The sequence below is a fragment of the Mytilus californianus genome, unplaced genomic scaffold (genome assembly GCF_021869535.1).
Source record: "Mytilus californianus isolate M0D057914Y unplaced genomic scaffold, xbMytCali1.0.p SCAF_4, whole genome shotgun sequence".
NCBI lineage: Eukaryota > Metazoa > Mollusca > Bivalvia > Mytilida > Mytilidae > Mytilus > Mytilus californianus.
The window spans coordinates 34,847,936-34,868,189 of record NW_026262690.1 but is presented as its reverse complement, the minus strand read 5'-3'; the positions used below and the strand labels follow the sequence as shown (position 1 = coordinate 34,868,189).

General features: G+C 33.2%; 1 protein-coding gene and 1 long non-coding RNA gene across 2 annotated transcripts in view; one reads left to right on the top strand and one right to left on the bottom strand.

Annotated features, from left to right (window-relative positions):
- Positions 1-18,870, top strand: part of LOC127698238 (trafficking protein particle complex subunit 1-like) — a 111,415-nt gene extending 92,545 nt beyond the window's left edge. Inside the window, exon 4 of the mRNA XM_052201601.1 lies at positions 18,669-18,870. Coding sequence (XP_052057561.1) covers positions 18,669-18,797 — 129 coding nt within the window. The 3' untranslated portion in view covers positions 18,798-18,870. The remainder of the gene's footprint in view (positions 1-18,668) is intronic.
- Positions 1-20,254, bottom strand: part of LOC127698254 (uncharacterized) — a 367,371-nt gene that overhangs the window by 94,465 nt on the left and 252,652 nt on the right. The window lies entirely within an intron of this gene.

Genomic DNA, 20,254 nt, shown 5'->3' with positions numbered 1-20,254 from the left:
TTCTGTTGTTTTTTGGTTTTTTTTAGGGGGGGGGGGGAGTAATTTTCATGCCGGCAAGGCAATAGTAACTAGCAACACATTTTATATATCAAAAAATGTATTCCTGGGGTCGTCATATTTTAATGATTTAGAAGAGCTCTGAAAGAATAGAGATAATAAAATGTCCATCTACCGAGTGCAGAAAAACCTCCACCAAATTTAATAAAATATGCAAGTTGCTAGATACAATATTTGGTTCCTTTCCATATTCAAAACAGTTCGCATTATTGTAGCATTTTCGTTGTGTTAGAGATAAATTTAATGATACATTTTGCAAGGAATTAAAATTTATTTTTAGGGTGAAGAAGATATCGTTTTTCCTCTATTGCACAGCACAAACCACCACTGGACTGGAGAGATTGACCTGTTAGTTACTGCTGGAAAAGAGTCAACGTTTATGAATCGACATGTCCAACACTTGCAAGAGTAATGTCGCCAGTGTTTGTGAAACCATGGATGTATTTATGTGTCTGTCCCAAGTCAGGAGATTGTAATTCAGTTGTTATCGTTTGTTGCTGTGTAACATATCTTGTATTCGTTTGTTGTTTTGTATACATAATTCAGGCTTTTGTTTTCTCGTTGAAAATGCTTTACATTTTGTTATGTCGGGGCCTTTTATGGCTTGCTATGCGGTATGGGTTTTGCTTATTAGTGAAGGCCATACGATGATCTATAGTTGCTATAACAACTACCTCATTTGGTCACTGGTGGAAAGTTGTCTCATTGCAAAGAATAAGTTCGAAAGTACATACATTGTAGTTATTACCAATTCACCATGATAAAGAAGGTTTATAATGTAATGTCTTTCGGATTTAAATTAATTAAATTTGGTTAGCGATGCAAAATTTTACAAAAACATCCGGCGAAAAAAATATTTGTTTTATCTATCACTTTTTTGTTCATGAAAGACATCGTGAGTGTTTAGTAAAGATTGACATTTAAGAGTCTAGTGTGAAATGAATTGCCTCTTTTACAAATGTATATTCACGCAAGTAGCGAAAATGTATAAATTTCAATCGACAAACTTGAGCATGTTTTTACTGATTTTTATGCAAAAGAGAACTTTCTTTTAATACACAATATTTTCAAGCAAGTACTATTAGTTACATAGTGTGCTAGTGACCTAATACGATATATATGGGGGTCAGTAAATTCCTTATGGGGTGAGAGCGATGCTCGAATGCTAGTGACCTAATACGATATATTTGGGGTCAGTAAATTCCATATGGGGTGAGAGCGAAGCTCGAATCCCAATATGGAATTTACTGACCCCATATATATCGTATTAGGTCACTAGCACACTATGTAACGAATTTATCTTACCGACTATCTTAACATGTGGTATTTAGACTAGTGGCCTATCAAAGTGATCAAGTCTTCATTGCCGTTAGTATTAAGAACCTACTTCCATTGGTCTATACAAAAACAAATGCAAACAAAAACAACTGAGTTTTATGAATTTATTTTAATCGTTCATCATCAATTTCTTTGTCTGTTGAAACCTTTAAGATTTTTCCTCAACACCATGTTATTTTTATAAAGGGACGTAACACCACTACTAACCGTGTATTGAAACAAGCCCCGCATACTAACCTAATATGGAATATACACGGTCTCCACGCGGTTGCTTTTAACCAATCATATTCCTAGAAATGTATAGGAGGTAAGATAAAATGTTATCTTATATGCATACAACTCCTCTGTTTTCATTACCGTATCACCATGGTGATACGGTCTGATTAGTCAGAGGCTGGACGTCTGGAATGTGGTTAATCTGTTAACGGTATCTCATTGGTTATAAATAACATTAAATGGCTGCATCTCAGCTGCTTCCGGGCTGCTCCTGGGGGAAGTGAAGGATATCTTAACGTCTGATTGGCTATTATTAAGTTGTATGCATTATATGTCAACGCGTCCGTAAATGGAGTCGGATTAAAATCATGATAGTAGGTCATCGGTAGAAACTATAATGAAGTGTTCAATTGCTATCATAATTTAAGCAAAATTTAGTTCACGAAGCCCTGTAATTTGAGCAAATAATATCATTCTGTGATGATGAAATTTATGTTATCTTGAAATTTTGTTGCAATTTTGGTACAAAGAAGTGTATTTATGGATTATTACTGTTCTTTCAAAAACAAAACAATAATACATCTAATCTTCACTTTATAGTATGTATTGAAACATATTTTGCTATATTTCTTCATAAACTATAATTTTAAATTGTAAATACACAAAACGTGTGCTCTATGATTAAAAATGTTATCCTCATATTTTCATTGCTTGAACATATTGATTAGAAAATATTCAAATCACGGAATTTACCGTATTGATACGAAGATGTCCTTCGTTTCCCCGCGCATTCACCGCTTCATTGATTTCTGATGTAAACAAAACAGACAATTGCCGACAAACAGCTGATTAGAAGAATAGAAAACAAACAAGGTGAGTAATATGGTTGCGTGTGTGCAAGGAAGCAAACACCAAGCATCACGGTTTAGTTATGGGCAAGGGTTTCAGTGCACTAAATTGTTTAATGACCGCTCTAGCTGCACGTCTACGACGATACTCGATAGATGAAATTAAAAAAGGCAGCAATGAGCAATTTGTTTTAATATGCCTGAAAACCCAAGATACTTGCATAGGCGGATCCAGGGGGGACCCGCCCCCCCCCCCCCCCCCCTTTCGTGGGAAAAATTTGGTTGATTATATAAGGAATCACTGAAGCATGACTGGAGCGCCCCCCCCCCCCCCCCCCCTTTAGGTCAGTCAGCGGGCCCCCCTTATGAAAGGTTCTGGATCCGCCACTGACTTGCAACACAGCGAGGTCCCAAATGATGTTCGCATGTGGGGTAGACAGTTTAATGTACTCGTACATGATGATTTATTCTTTGGAGTCGTTGTACACACCAGGCGGATCCAAAAGGGGGGGGGGGCTGGTGCCGTCCCTCCCTTTGGTTGATTATAAGATGCAGGCAAATCCTGATAAATTTCAAGTTATTGCTGTAGGGAAAAGAACCTTTGCAAAAAATCCATCTATACAAATTCAGCAAAATATTTTATCATGTGAAGAAACCGTCAAGTTACTTGGAATTGATATTGATTACCAACTAAAATTTGATGCACATATAAGTAACTTGTGTAGAAAGGCATCACAACAGCTGAATGTTCTCAAGAGAATTGGATCCTTTTTAAACAGATTAAATAAACTTACAATTTTTCATACTTTCATTTTGAGTAATTTTAATTTTTGCCCTTTGGCTTGGCATTTTTGTACAGAGAAAAATTCTATAAAACTGGAAAAAATACAAGAGAGAGCATTAAGATTTGTATATGACGACTATTTATCATCCTCTGAAACTCTTATTGAGAACGCAAAGGTTCCAACCCTACAAGTAAGACGCATCAGGACAATGGCACTTGAGACTTATAAAATTTTAAATAATTTGGCTCCTTTATGCTTACAAAATTTACTCCAAATTAAACATACTAAATATTCTTTTAGATACAGTAACATTTTGGACATACCACAGGTAAGAACTACCTCATATGGAAAAAAAATCTTTTAGTTTTGCTGCTGCTTCTTTATGGAATAGCTTACCAGACCATTTCAGGACTGTTAACAGCTTCTCACATTTTAGAAGTCTTGTTCAGTCCTGGAGTGGAACAGACTGTTTTTGCTCTGCCTGTAGGTAATTTGTGTTATATTATTTATGCTTTTTATACTGCATTAACAGCTTGCATTGCAACTGAAATTTTGTTTTTACATTTTAATAATTACAAGATTTGAAATTTTTACTTTATAAATTATTTAAAAAAATTTAAACTGCAAATTTTAAAAATTATTCCTGTATTAGTGCTTCATATATATGTTTTGGCATTTAGCAAGATACATGTATATGCTAGAGTTAAATGTGGTGCTGTTTTTTATTATTTATTTGCATGCTGCATGCCTTGTTGCGTAAACCCCTGAGGGTTTACGCAGTATATATTGGACGATGTCCGTAATCTTTCGGAACACCGGATGTTATTCGGAATACATCTGTTTCTTTCTATGGCCACCTTTCATATACATGCGTAATAGCTTATTATTTGACCTGTTGAATCATTAGCATCTTAAAGTTGCTATAGAGATATGTTACATATGATGCGAAATTTATTATGACGCAAGCTACTTTAATAAGCATTTGAATACTTCCTTGCACGCAATTACAAGCTGCTAATATTTACCTTACATATACGCGTAGTTATTCTAATTAGAGTCAAACGTTGAAACCAGCTGTGTTTAGATATGAGATAAGATTTCACGTAAACAATGCGATTTATATTCGAAACGAGATTTGTTAAAACTAAAATCTATACAAGAAGTATTACTAGCATTTCACTTAAGATTCCGAGTCTAGGGAAAATGTACATAATGTACGAAGCAGGCTATTTCATAATTTTCCTCTCAACGTCCTTGTGGGACTAACTAAAGGACAATACTGAAATTAAAATGAAGTCTTTCTTGCACTTTATTGAAATTTTACGTCTAGGATAGACCAAGGACGTATACAATCTAAATTGATATACATCCTTGAATAGTTTTTATTTTCTTTAAAATTGCAATTTTCTTTGTTTAAATATTGCACAGTTATTTCCTTATCAAATGTCTATTAATTAATAGACACCGAGTGATGACAGATGCAGGCAGAGATAAGAAAAAATAATTTCTATTTATAGTTTTCTTGGTCAAGAAACAGATTATCTAACTATATGTTCGGCCTGTAGTAATTAATGCTCTTCAAAATGTTCGTCAAAATCAAAATAAATAATTATTATTTCATAAAGACGATCAGATGATGAATTTTCGGTTTTAATATATTAAGTACGAAAATGTAAAATAGTGTAAGAAGATTTTGAGCCATCTCACTGATCAGTAGGCTACACAGTGCCCCCAAATGACCAGTATAAAACTATCCAGCAAGAAAGAAAAAGGATAGCCGGGTCAATGTAAGAAACCTACTAGGCAACTTCAGTTTAATTTCAATATCTCGATTATTCTAATGGATTTGTCAAATATCAGGGAATATCTTTTTAAATGTGGTAGGAAGACAACTCTCCATCAAAACACAGTGTAGTCAAAATTAGCAATTATAGGTTATAATTCAGCCTTCAACAGAAAAGCTTGGCTCACATTGGACAGCATCCTACCGAGGGCCCCAAAACACTGTTATAAAACAATTTAAACAGGAAAAAACAAACAGATCTAATTTAACTTCAAACCAGAAACAAAAAGCAAATATGAACTGCACCCAAAAAAGACAACCACTAAAAAACATGCTTCGGATTTGGGACATGTGCTTATGAATACACCAGGTTTAAAAGAATTTACATACATACCATAAGACAGTAGTGTAATTTTACCATGTAAAAGACACCCTTTAATATTTAATGAAAAAATCGTGTTCAGATAAAAAAATCGTAAGGGTTCCGCGGAACCCAGTGTCTCGCCTACTTTTGCTGTAAATCGCAGGCTCAACAAAAATGAGACAAAAAAAATCAATAAAAATATTCCTCTCAATACTATTTTTTTTTATTTTAAGAAGCTTCTGTCCAAGTTTGGTAAAAATCCAGGATAGTTTATAAATCTAAAAAATTTAACTTCAGACTGTATGTAATGTTAACTGGAAGAAAAACTAATTCCATTTATAAGTAAAATACAGATAAACAGGTACAAAATTTTAACAAAAACTTTCCTTCTAAATACTAGCTTTTAATCATAAACAAGCTTCTGTCCAAGTTTGGTACAAATCCAGGATAGTATAAGAAAGTTATTAAAATTTAAAAAAAACTTTAACCTCGGAGTGAATGTATTGTATTCCAGCAGAAAACTAAGTCCATTTATAAGTAGAATACGGAAAAATGGAATTTTATTCTTACAAAATTGACTTCTCGATACTATCTTATGATCATAAACAAGCTTCTGTCCAAGTTTGGTACAAATCCAGAATAGTTTAAGAAAGTTATTAAAATTTCAAAAACTTTAACCACAGAGTGAATATTTGTGGACGCCACCGCCGACGACACCGACGGAATGTAGAATCACTTTGTCTCGCTTTTTCGACTAAAGTCGAAGGCTCGACAAAAAGGAACACCTTACAACAGTTCATAAATGTGACCTTTAAACAAACTCATATTTAGGTGATGGGTATACTGATCAGTGGTAATTTCAGGTTTGACCATGTTAGTTTTTTTGTTGTTTTCAATTTTGTTTGTTTGTTTATAAGTACAAGGTGTAAGCTGTTTTGTCTAGGCTATACATATCTTTTTTAATGAATTGGTTTCGGTCATCAAGGTGAAGAGGATACTGTGGGATTCAAATTGTATATATTTATATCTTTAAAGCGAGTTAAAGGTTTTAAAAGTGTTTGTTTTTAACAAAAGAGGTTTGTGATCTAAAACTTTTTAGAGCATACACAAAGCACAGAACTTAAAATTGCCAATGCTTGCTATCCTAAGCATAAAAAAACCTTGCAGAACAGGTGTAAGGATCTTAATAATGATCAATATCAAGCCATTGTTCAAATAACCATGAACATATCTCAAATTCTAATAAAAACGGATATTTTACAGGTTCACGTATTGCATTTCTTAAACACATATAATCATTAATTGATTAAATTTCTTCACGTTTGCATTTGAACGTTAGCCTAAAAACTAACTCTAATTTAAAAACAAAAGCCAGTATCTTAGAATGGAACATCAAGTGGGTGACTTAACATAATGTCTTTTGGGGGAGAGGAGAGAGAAAAATATTCCTTTAACAAGAATATCAACAGCACTGAGAACTGCATTTGACAAATGTTTGATATAGATAAATCCAATTCTAATTTGTTCACATTACAATGTACAATGTATCAGGTCTTACAATAAGTATATTTCGTCGTGATTATAATTACTATTTGCTTTGATTCACAAGCTCGAGATAATCAAGGTTTCCCATTTTCAGATGGTGCTGCTATTTTGCTAACCTTTTCAAATCTGAATGAGCTGATACTATATGTATAATCATCAATATACAATGTTGCTGAGTTTAATCTATCGGCTGTATTTGTATAAGTATTTGTAATATGTGATATTGGCAGATCGAACTGACTATGTAAAGGCTCTAGTTTATGACTTGGATGCGTTAACAATGATGGTGGTTGATAAGGAAATCCAGATCCAGGATCATTAATCCAAAACCGAACAGGTATTTTACGTATATATATTAGAATTCATCCTCCTGAACATAGTACCCATATATAATAACCATACACCTAATCACTTTATGGAATTCTGTCCCAGCTGACATGAGAATCTGTCCCGCTTCAACCATTGACATCATACTACAATCACTTTTCAATTGTGGCATCAGATATTTTGTACTATGACGTCAAAATTTTACGTGAACCTTTGCAATTGTGATGGCCAGTAATTGCAGACAAATAGCAATAAGTAGGATTCAAAGCAATCTTTAATAAATCAACTCTAATGAAATATTCTTATATATATAGATGATCACATGACATCATGAACATAGACGTCGCTTCACTAGTGCGGAAAATAATTTTTTCAAATGCATCTATTGAAAATAAATTATTGCATGCCTTTCATAAGTCATGTAAGTTCTGCTTTGGACATAACTGAATAACAATGCCGAATATAATGGAAGCATACATTAAGGTAATTAAATTTCTTTATTTTTCACATAGCATCTGACAGCATTGAATGATACGATATGAATCAGCAGATTTATTGTTGTTTTAGAAGTTCAACGAGAAGTTATATATTTTACTTAGTTGGGTGGGTAACATAACATTTATCTTGTCATTATAATATAAACAAAAGAAGATGTGGTATGATTGCCAATGAGACAACTCTCCAAAAAAGACCAAAATGACACAGAAATAAACAACTATAGGTCACCTTATGGCCTTCAACAATGAGCAAAGCCCATACTGCATAGTCAGCTATAAAAGGCCCCGAAATAACAATGTAAAACAATTCAAACGAGAAAACCAACGGCATAATCTATGTTTGCTCATCATTCATCATGAAAACGATCACATTACAAATCATTTTAGGAAAGCACTGCGTAAGCAGACATTTCAGGAAGCAACAAGTCTGTAGGCTGACTGTATATTATCTGAACAAGTTCATTTCTTGTCAACTTCATAATTATTTGATAATTTCAAACATTTTAATAGATGTCATCCAAATTTTGTCTATTTCTTTTAGCTTAATATTCTTGCTTTTTCAAAGTCATGTTCATTTATTTTTCAACTGCACCCAGAAATATGCGGTTACCTTGAATTTCAGAAAAGGATTTAGGGAAAGGCGATCTGGGTCCCCCTTTTAAAACCTACATTTAATGTTAATGCAGACATATTACTTGTTCCAAACCAAACCTTGTCAAGTTTCGGGCCCCCGGGTACCCCTTCTTTCTATAATTCATCCTTCATCTACTTTTGAATTTGTTGCTTATTTGTTATTTTGTCTATGAATATCTGTCTATATATTGACACAAAAGTCAATGAAACCACATCTTGATGGTCCCACAAAAATGTTGATAATGTGTACATTTCATTTTTTTTTCTAGCTCCTCCCATATGATAGCAGTACCTTTTTGGTCACTATTCTGTGTTGCGTCTAAATATTAATTGTAACACTATATAGTGACTGAACAGGTAAAACAAATACTTCTCAAGAAACAGAAAAAGAAGACTACTTGGAACAGCACCAGACTATGTATGAATAAAAACTCAGATCGGAATAGCATGGATGATATATTTATACATTTTGTACATCATTGTGAATAAGCAAGGAAAGCTATTAATAATGGTGCATTTTTTTAAAGTTTATTGGGTTTTTTATTCATATTCTGTTCGAATTTTCACACAATCTGTCAAAAAGGCAAAACTAACTTTACTGAAACTTTCAAACAATATGAGAAGTGTTTCATTCACCAAAAACACTCTTGCGATTCTGCAAAAAAAAATCATGCATGATTTTGTGAATGAAAGGGGAAAGAAGATCCTGACACAGCACACCTGAGCATGTCAATTGCGAACTGACCCAATAGTTTATATATCACGACCAGTCAACTGATACTGACATTATCAGAGAGTACACATCAAAGGAAAAATGCACAAATTACCGATAAATTGTTAAATATGATATCATAGAATTAAATATGTTTTATTACAAAAAAATGTGTTCTCAATCTTGTCGATAGATATAACAGAATGTCATATCAGTACTAAAGACCACTCTCCATCCAAGTCACAATTTGTAAAAGTAAACCATTATAGGTTGAAGTACGGTCTTCAACATGAAGCCTTGGTTCACACCAAACAGCAAGTTATATAGTCCATATTAATCATGACAATAAACATGAGATATTCATCACTTGAAGTGCTCCAGCTAGAAATAGAAAGGGGCAGGGTGCCAGTGAAGGGCAGGGCACTTTTTAATGATAGGAAAAGGCACTTCTCATTTCTTTTGTCTTTTTTTACTGTATATGTTGTTAATAAAGATGCATAAGTTGTTGTTTTGATTATTTACTCTATAAAATTTGCATTAGAAAAGTCATTCATACTACATGTTCATAAAACATGGCAATACACATTCATACATCAGATCACTATTAACCAAAAGAAGCGAAATAAACTTACTATTCCCCCCCCCCCCCCTTGGAAAAAGGTGTCAGGGAGGGGCGCAATTGAAGTCACCCAGGGCGTGGCTAAGGCCCGGGCACCCAGGGTGCGGCGCCCTTCTAATTTGGGCTAAAGAGACCACTGTCTTCTATACATAGAAGATGTAATATTCTCATATTCGAACGACCAACTATAGTAGTCAGAGGCGGATTTAGAGAGTTTTTTAGAGAGTTTTTCAGGGGACCCCCCCCCCCCCCCCTTTCGTGGGAAAACTTTGGTTGATCATATACATGTAGTGAATCACTGAAGCATGACTGGAGCTGGTCCCCTCGTATGAAACTTTCTAGATCTGCCACTGGTAGTCCATTTTGTCTAGCAGTAATCCTCAAAAGTAAATAATACGTTTTTCTTATCAACTTGATTATAACCTTGCTAACTATTACATAACTGTCAAGACACAGTATGCATGTTAAAACTACTTGCATTGTCATAAAGAGTAAACAATCATATTCCACAAAACAAACAAAAAAGTGTTTGTATCGTTACTTTAGCTATTACAAACCATATATATATATTATCATATGTGACTATCAAGCCTCCTTCAATGATAACCCTGATTCAGCAATACTACAACTAAAATAAAAAACCAGGAGAAAAAAACACTATATATTCTAATGCTTGGAGTGCACGGTTCCAATAAAAATCCCTATACCCACAAACCACCGATCTCAATACATGTATAAGCAGCTAAAATACGGCAAGCTTTTTAGAAAAGCTATTACTTGTATTTAAATGAAATCAATGGATCGCGTGAAATTTACGACTCCAGATTATCTTTCACAGTTGATTAGTATTTGAAACATCGGTACTAAATATATTATGGTGGAATTTTCATTCTTATGCACGGATCTTTTTCCTTCTTGGAAGAGGGACGCATTTTTTAAGAAATGAAATGTTTGACTTCAGTAATTGTCTTGAAAAATCCATTGCTTGTTTTGAAATGGAATGGAAAAGGTATGTTGTTTTTACTGTAAATTATTTTTAATCTAATAAATATATTTTCAAAATGTTTACTTTAAGTTGTCCCGAGATGACGATCAAAAGACAATCAATTTAAGAAGGCGGCACAAACGGTCATTGGTATCCAATGAATGGTCCACTGTACAAAGTGTTGAAGAACGGTGATGCTCAAATACATCGAATGACATTGTCATAAATCAATGATAATTTTGTATAAACAACAAAAGGGGTTACTACATAATCGTGATTGTGTAATCTTAATTCAAAATAAAGTTGAAAATGACAAGTAGCTTTGCAACCACGGTCATGATGATGGGTGTAAATAACCTAAGTCGACGAACGCTGATTGTTTCATCTATGTCGCGAATTAGAAGCAAAGTTAAAATAAATCCCAATTATTTTCATTTTAATTGAGAAGCTCTTTTTTAACGTATGTCTCTAGATAATGAAGGTGCGTCTCTTATTAGTTTTATTTTTGACTGGTGTATAGACATATGGTCATCCCTTGGTCTTCTTCTAATCGGCAGTAACACGCTTGTCAAATCAAGTCCTTTTTGGTGTGCCGCACGCATAAATTCGCAGTCACGCTCGGTCATACTGGGGACGTTTAATCCGATGTTTCGAGTAGAGAGAATGTCTTGCTCTCTGCAAATTAAGAATCCTTACAACAACTTTTGAGGGGTCTTGTTGCAAGGCCAAATTTCTGTCCTATCCAATATATCCTTATTTCCAGTGTCATTCAAAATTTCTCGCTCTTCATCTCGGTCGACCACCTATTACAGGACCTACCCTTTGTATTAATTGTTATTTTTCTCTCGTCATGAATATGCATGAAATATTTGCCACTGGAGGTTAAGCAAACATCAACCAATCACTTATTTTAACCCGGTTAATCCAAAAAAAAAGGTTCTAGTGATTAAAATAGGTATGTACAACAGACAGATTTTGTTTATCCTTTATCAAATTTTTATATGTTGTTATTTTGACAAAATTCGAGTCAAATTTTTGACGATTTTCATTTTTGTTGTTTGGAGTCACGGTCTGTGATTTGACGAAAGATGAAACTTTTGTCATTAACTTCTGTAATTAAAATTATACATTCATAAAGTTAAGTGTGTTAAAAAGATAATATATACATAGAAGTCTATAAAAAGGACCAACCAGCAAATTTAATATGTACCGGATCGTCTAGGATAGACGATACTGCGCAGATAAGGAAACAATGATATAAGTCTAAAGATTTGCACAACGGTACTAATATAAGATGGTAATATACGAAGATGATATTGTTAAAATTATTGACACTGACGAAGGCTATTTGTTAAGCCGAAATATTTGTCAACACGATTTTATAACATCATCTTCGTATATTACCATCTTATATTAGTACCGTTGTGCAAATCTTTAGACTTATATATATATATACTACAGTCCGGTATGCGGTTTAAATAGAACAAAAGAATTCGAACACTTGTGTTTAGAAGGTAGAAAAGTGAAATGAACTTTGTGTACGGTTGTCAAGATGACACAAAAGTTACTTTCCGTAAAAACATTATGAATATTTGCATTCACGTTAATAAATTTTCATATTGTACAACTGTTAACAATGCAACTTGCAAACAATCGTTGTTAAAACGACCATAAGTCAAGTTGTTACGTCAATTAGGGGGTCTCCTTATAAACTGCTACTTTTTTTTGCCCGACATAGAAAAATCTGGGAAAAATTACGAATATTGAGAAATGAATTATCAATCGGTTAAGACCATTCCCAAAGTGGCACACCTAAATTTGACATTTGTACGCAATTTCAAAGTTGGGTGTTATATTGCGGCGTTTTCCTCATTGATTAATGCATCGAACACACCCCGTCCTATATATGTAACATCACATGACTTTTTAGTGATTAAGACTATTATTTAAAAATAATATTTGCATGTTTGACATGTTTTTTTTTCTTAAACAATAACAATTACTCTGACAGTCATAATTTCTGTATTATTTAAAAAGTTTTGTTACACATTTTGTTACACCTTATAGTTATGCGGTAACCCGGAATGGTTGACCATTGTCAAGTTGAGTTTTTGGAGAAGCATAGATTTATATCGTTGTATTCCTCTTGTTTGTGTTAAACAATTGTACTTTCGGAATTATTTTTTATACATCTTATATTGATCTTGTAATTTAGTTTGCGTCTTATTTCTTTGGTGTCATGTTTTGGCTATGTTTGTGTTCGATCATACAGTATTGACAAGTCGCCAATGGCGTTATCATGTTATTTCTTGTGAATCTTTGCGTCTTATTTGTTGATTGCAGTTGGGTTTTTTTTTTGGTCATATGTTTCGATCATACAATGTTTTAAAAGTCGACAGTTGCCCGCCGACATGGTGTGATTTTTTTTTCTTCTGATGTGTTTGCATCTTAAATTGGGATTGCAGTTGTTTCATCGATTTCTTTTGTGTTACATTTTCGATACATTTTTATTCAATCTTATAGCATCTTACAATTGTCCGTCGACATAATGTGATATTTTTTCTTTGATCGCTAATATTATTCATAAGATTTGATTTAATATCATTTGTTTTTCTTTTCTTAATAGTTTACCCACAGTCGAAAATTTGTCAGACATTAAGAGTCGTGCATACGAGATTTTGACTTAGTTAACTGTTTTACATTAGACTAAATCTTATTATAGTTCTCCATATAAGGACTCGATTGTATTATAGTACTTTACTTAAATAACTGTCCTACTGTTAGTTGTATGTTAGTTCTTCACAACTCAGAAACAGATTCAAGAATATTAAAGTTCTTTGCATAAGGACTCACTAATATTAATTTTTACCTTATACGGTGGCTCGCTATACTTTCAGTTTTTCTCATACATGCTCACTATTACAACTAATAGTAGTACACGAGTGTCTTCATATTTCATGTACTACACATACGTATATATTACTCTAGTGTGTTTTCATTCTTGTTCAAACTTTTGGGGTTCTATTTACAGCTAACAATGTCGCTACTAGTGCCCCATAATTAGTATTGTTTTTGAAAAGATTATTTTAAGGATAATTTAAAAATTAAGTCTTGAAATTGCATTTGTGTTTCATGAAGTAGTCAACAAAAATCTTTTACATATTAACCCAAAGTATGATGAACTTTAAATCTAAACACAAATGCCTACTGTGCGTGAAATGTTAGTCAATCAATTATTGGCGGTGTTAATACCATAACTCATGGAAACCCTCAGATTATCTTCAATTTGGTTTAACAGTATGTTTAACATACGGTCGGATGATTGTATCTGCAATGTATGCAATATGAAAATGGCGAAATTATTTCAGGAAAGCCACCATGTAAGAGACAAAAAATACAGACATCCGTCAGTAATGTGTAAACATCGGACAACATAACCTTGAAATACTTTACATGTCAAAGTTTTTGGAAGTTATGGAGGAACATATTATTGAGTCGCCAACTAATCCCACCAAAGTTTTTCTTTGCGAATCGCGTTGTAAACGATCGCGGGACACGACACATTTCTTGTCAATAACAGGTAGTATGCCACATTGGTCTGAGAAAATCGCCCGCCAACGCGATCTTCGTCAAATTCCCGACTTAGACGTTATACTAATTATTTGCTTGCAATCAAGAGGAAGAACATTTTTAATTATCAAAAGAAAGCAACATCTGTGAAACATGCAACAATACTCTATCAAAGCAAGCCAGAGACAATCTCTCAACAAGGAAGCAACCATTTAATTTCAAAGGGGGGTATGGTTTTCTTGTCTGAGCTCGAACATTTTTTTTCCGCCTCCATCAATCAAATAATTTTTTTTCGAAATTTAACACTATAAGGTATGGGGAAATCAGAGTTCATAATATTGTTTTGGTTATAAATCTTACCCCTCCCCCTTTTTCACCTTTTGAAGTTAAATGGTCGTTCCCTTATGTAAATAACCAGCCCAAAGACTTTCATTATCTTTTTTCTACATTCCAAGACGACCTTCGCACTGTTCCAACCAACCTTGAAAAAGTTGTCCTTACACATATTACCTCCATGTTATTGTCTCAAGTCTGATTATTTAAAGACAAATATTTCAGTCTCTGCACCCAACCCTTACAATCAACCAAGCCGTCGCTAACACGGTGCTTAAAAGAACAGCGGCTTGGATTAAAATTGTACTTGTAGACAGTCTTTGATAATCTGTTACAGTTTTATACAAGAGTAAGTCCTTTGTTGTTGATAATAAAAACGGAACTATTATCATGTTTTGGAAAATATCGACAATTTGCTTGATATTGACAAATCAAAAATTCAAGTCACATGGTAATTGTTGGGGATGCTAAAACCTTCGATATATTTTGTAAGTTTAAAAATGAATATACTGAAGACCTTGTTTGTGTGTTAACATTTCCGGTTGACTGGCATATTTTATAGAATGTACAGCCTGTTTTATTTAAAATTTATTTTGATCATGAAGCTGGTCTTAAAAAGATAACGAAAATTAAGCATATGTTCTTTTAACTGTTCTTGAACAGAACTCCAATCTAAAAAAAAAATAGTTCAGATGATCAAGTTCTTTGAACAAAGAGAGAGGGGAAACCAATGGCACTGCTATATCATCTCATCAATTATATCACAAAAAAATATAGCTTGTGTTAATAAATATATGAAGCAGAAGAAAAACAACTGTGCATCTGAATTACCATCAGTATTACAAATATATGAAGGATACATTAACATCCCTTCTGTTATGGATAAATTTGACAAATTCTATATGGGAAAAAAAAGACAGTTCCTATTGTGGGATAATTTTATTCATATAGATTATTTCTCATACATATCTTTATATATTGCTTTCTATAGTTCAAATTGGAATCTCAGATTAGCATCACTTTAAACCTCTCCCCTCTGTTCCCTGCCTTTGGTCGGCATATGTACTTCAGAATAATTCCAAGATATCTGACTGTCAGATGTATAGCAGAACTTCCACACAACATTTAAACGTGCTTTCAAAGTGAGGGCTTTTCCGTCAGCGTAACAGGTAGGGCATGTCAGTTGCTTGCACTAGACGAGGCTCATTAGTCTCTTATACACTGTGATGTTAAGGAATCTATTCGGGAACAATCTCCATAACTTCTTGATAAAACTACTGTCTATCATCATTTTCGACACTGCAAAAAAAAATCAAACAAGCGATTAAAGCGGGGGTTCCAACCTCATGTTCCCCATACAAACGGATCTGAACACAGGACTCTTCACCGGATATGCCACTGGATTTATACATCAGATGCATCACAAAATATATACATGTAATGATATATACTAGTATATGAAATAAAGAAAAATATAAAAAGAAAATGTTGAATTATCATTAATGTCTACGAAACCACAAGATCCTACCTAATTGACCATGTTTTCAAATCATATCAAATGTTTCCATTGGTCTTTACTTGTTGGGAAAATGTACTGAATTCATTGCTAAATTATCAATGTTCGGTTAATGCCTTTTCTTTAAAGCTGTCTGTTTAATTAATGAATTGAAAAAGAGGGGATGGATATACGTTTTTAACATTTGGCTATATTTTCAACATATCTAACAAATATGTGAGAAAAGTTAGGTTTAAAATACGAAATATCTCTCTTAGGGGACGACCATTTGATATTCTGGGGGGGGGGGCCAGGAGGATTTGTTTTGGATCGGTTATTTATTTTTGTAAACTAAGAGGACAGATTATCTATTTTCTGCACTATTGAAGCAAGATTTTTCATTTTCATTAAAGCAAGGGACTGATTATTTATTTTCACAACTATATTTATAATATTCGAAAACATACAATTTTTAAATTATTTGTTTATTATAAATAATTCATGTATAGTCAAGTCATTATGTACCATTTAATCAGAATTAATTATTATCCTCTGCAGAAATGAATCTTTTATATCCCCCAATGCATATACATGTATTGCATACATACACAGTATTAAAGTTTGGTTGAAACTAAGGCTCTTCTAAAAGTATTGGCAAACATGTTTCGCCGAGCGGAGCGAGGGAAAATTTTTTTTGAAGGGTTTTTGAACCGCTGAATGCCCAAGAAGCTATAGAACAAATGATGCAAAATCATGCCTTCTGGGTGTTCCCTAGACCCTTTCTTAAACTGAAAATGCAAGTTCTGTTTTAATAATTTTATGACAATATTTTGGTCTCAAAGCAAAATCACGTTATAGATTCAGTGTAAGACTTTTAAGTTTCTAGGAACAACATCAAAAGACAAATATGCATGATATTAAAAGCAAAAATGTAATTCACATAGTTAAGTCTGTGGCTGCTGTGTTTTTTTAAACTCATGATCAAGTTAATAATAAAATTACTAAATTACAAAATGAATGCAACACTAACAGAATACAGAAGGGCAATCAATGAACAAAAGACAAATAAATAAGAAACATTGATCCCGAAAAATCAGGGGCTACGTCTGAGGGAGAACAGAACTTGCTTCTTGCAAGGCACTCATGGTGAACACAATTTGATATGGAGACAAGCGTTTGGTTTTGAAATTTCCTACATGAGGCATTTGTCTCAATGTAGTTACGGTCCTGATTTAATAAAAGTGAGGTAAGTGTTCCTGAGACAATTAACCTCAAGTTAAATGAAACCAATTTTCTGACATTTCAAGTATATTTAAATAATATTTATACTTTTATTATTAAAAGATATGGGAAGTGTTTCCCGATTTTTTTTTTGGAAAAAAGATGAATTTATGAAGAATCTGGTGCCATCTCATACTTTCGATTAGACCTGCTGAGTTATTTATTTTCAATACATTGCAAGTCAGGTAATTTATTTTCAAACTACCACAGAACAAACCATTTATTTTTGTGATTATCAAGGCTGAGTTATTTATTTGCAAAATCCCTGGCCCCCCCCCCCCCCCCCCCCCCCCAGAATATCAAATGGTCGTCCCCTTAATCACATATCTAATGTTAGAGTGTTTTCCACACTTTTCTTTCATCATGCTTGAAGATATTGATTGATAATTGGTATATAGTTTTATCATGACAAGTTACAGATCAAGTTCAAATTTTTGTTTTGGTCTGATAATTTTGTGCAGAGTTATGGTCCTTGGACTTGAAAACATATAATCAGTTTTCCACTCTGTTTTTAGTCATGCTTGAAGATATAGACTTGATATTTTCTTTTTGTTTACACCATGACAAGTTATAGAACAAGTTAGCATTTTGTTCCAGTATAATGAATTTTTACCAGGTAGGGGACTATGTATTGCCATGCAATACTCTCAGAATGCTTGTTTTAATTTTGTTTCATTTATATGTTTAGTGTGACGTCCATTTTTGCTGAACTAGTACACATTTTTGTTTAGGGGCCAGCTGAAGCCTGCCTCCGGATACAGGATTTTCTCGCTGTGTTGTAGACCCATTGGTTGTCTTGGGCTGTTTTCTGCTCCTTGGTCGGGTTGTTGTCTCTTTGACACATTCCCCATTTCCATTCTCGATTTTTTATAACAGGAATGATGTATTGAAAGTCCTCTACGTAAAATCTTTCTATGCTTCCAATCTTAGGAAAAACATGACTTCCAAAGGTAATTTTTTCTTCTCATTGACCAATTCTCCAAAAGCTTTAGTTAATTCATTAAAACAACAAAGCTGTCTAAAGCTGAATTATAAAGAAGATATCTTCTGTGGAGTAATAAAGAGGTAAACCTGCAAGGTAAATGATCCATAAGCAGTATTTATGCTTTGGCAAATTTTCTAGATGTTTTAAAGTTTGTTATTTGAGCAAATATAAGGTAAAAATTGAAATAATTATTGTACAATGTAATTATACAACACATGGTATAAACTGTAGTTATTCAGTAAAATTAGATGTCAAACATATTGCACTAATTTCCCTGCTTTATTGTCTGTTTCAGATATATGTGGAATATGTTGTACGGAATCCAGTTTGTGACTTAGATAAACCAATAACAAGTGAACTGTTTCAAACAAAACTTGATGAATTTATAAGAGGACTACCATTTTTTCCAAGTAGAATAAACTAATTAACTTATTTACCCAATAGCTAATTGATTTTTGATGTGCAATAAATTTCAATATATAAATTGTCATATGTAATCTTGTGTTTATTTCTTTGATAAAATGGTGGTACAGGTTTGTGGAAAAAAGATTTTATGATAAAGCACAACAGTATCTAAAGGCTCAACAGACAATATTCTGTCTGCAATATCATTCTGTTAGCCAGACATTCATACCAATTAACAAGCAAGGGGCAGGTCATCAATTCATATATTAGTTAGAAATATTTTCATTTAGATTTCACAGGGAAGTAACTATTGATGACCAACTACTTTTGTAGGAGTTTGAAATGTCTTAAGGGCAGTAAATACAGTTACAGGGGAGGTAATTTTTAATGTAAAATGTTATTTTTCCCAACGTCAAAATGTGACATATTTGGAAAACTTGCATTAGCTTGAAATCAAGTACATGGACTCCTCTTTTTAAAAATGAAATTTGGCTTCATTATGTATTCTCTACGATTTTTTTTTTAAATTAGATAAATAAACAGCAAAAAAAAAATTTTATTACTAAAATTCATGAAAATTTAATAAAAATGAATTATTATCAAAGAATTGTTACACAAGTTGAGATCATACTTTGGTATAGAAATTATTATTCTTAATGATTTTACAAAAATCCGCTTGTGTTTATCTTTTGAAACAAAAAAGTAATGTCTGTCCAAGAAACAGAAATTTTGAGTAAATGTCTAAAATTTGTCCCAACTTATCTCTAGGTAAAAACTAGCTTGTATGCAAATATTTGTTAAAAATTCACTGTGGAATCAAACCTGTACTGTATGCCCTTAAGGTATATTTATTTACTAATTACTATATATGTATTTTATTTTTAGCTCACCTGGCCCAAGTGAGCTTTTCTCATCACTTGGCATCTCATCCGTTAACTTTTATAAAATCTTCTCCTCTGAAACTATACGGCCAAATTAAACCAAACTTGGACACAAGTATCATTGGGGTATCTAGTTTGAAAAATATGTCCAATAACCCTGCCTATCCAACAATAAGGCGGACAAGGTTAAAATTAGAGCATAGGGGGAAAATGCAAGTTTCTTCTATTATCTTTTAAACTGCTATGAATAGACAAAGTCTGACAGGGGTAGAAATGTTCAGAATGATGAGATCTACATATTATATAAAAATAAGGAGATGAGGTATGATTGCCCATGAGACAACTATCCACCAAAGTTCAAGTAAAGTGGATGTAAGCAACTTTAGGCAACTGTATGGCCTTCAACAATGAGAAAACCTATACTGTAAAGTCGGCTATAAAAGGCCCTGACATGAAAAATATGAAACAATTCAATTGAGAAAACTATAACAAAACAATTAATGAAAAACAAATATGACAGACATGAACCAACGACAACCACTGAACTACAGGCTCCTGACTTGGGACAGGCACATAAAGAATGTCGTGGGGTTAA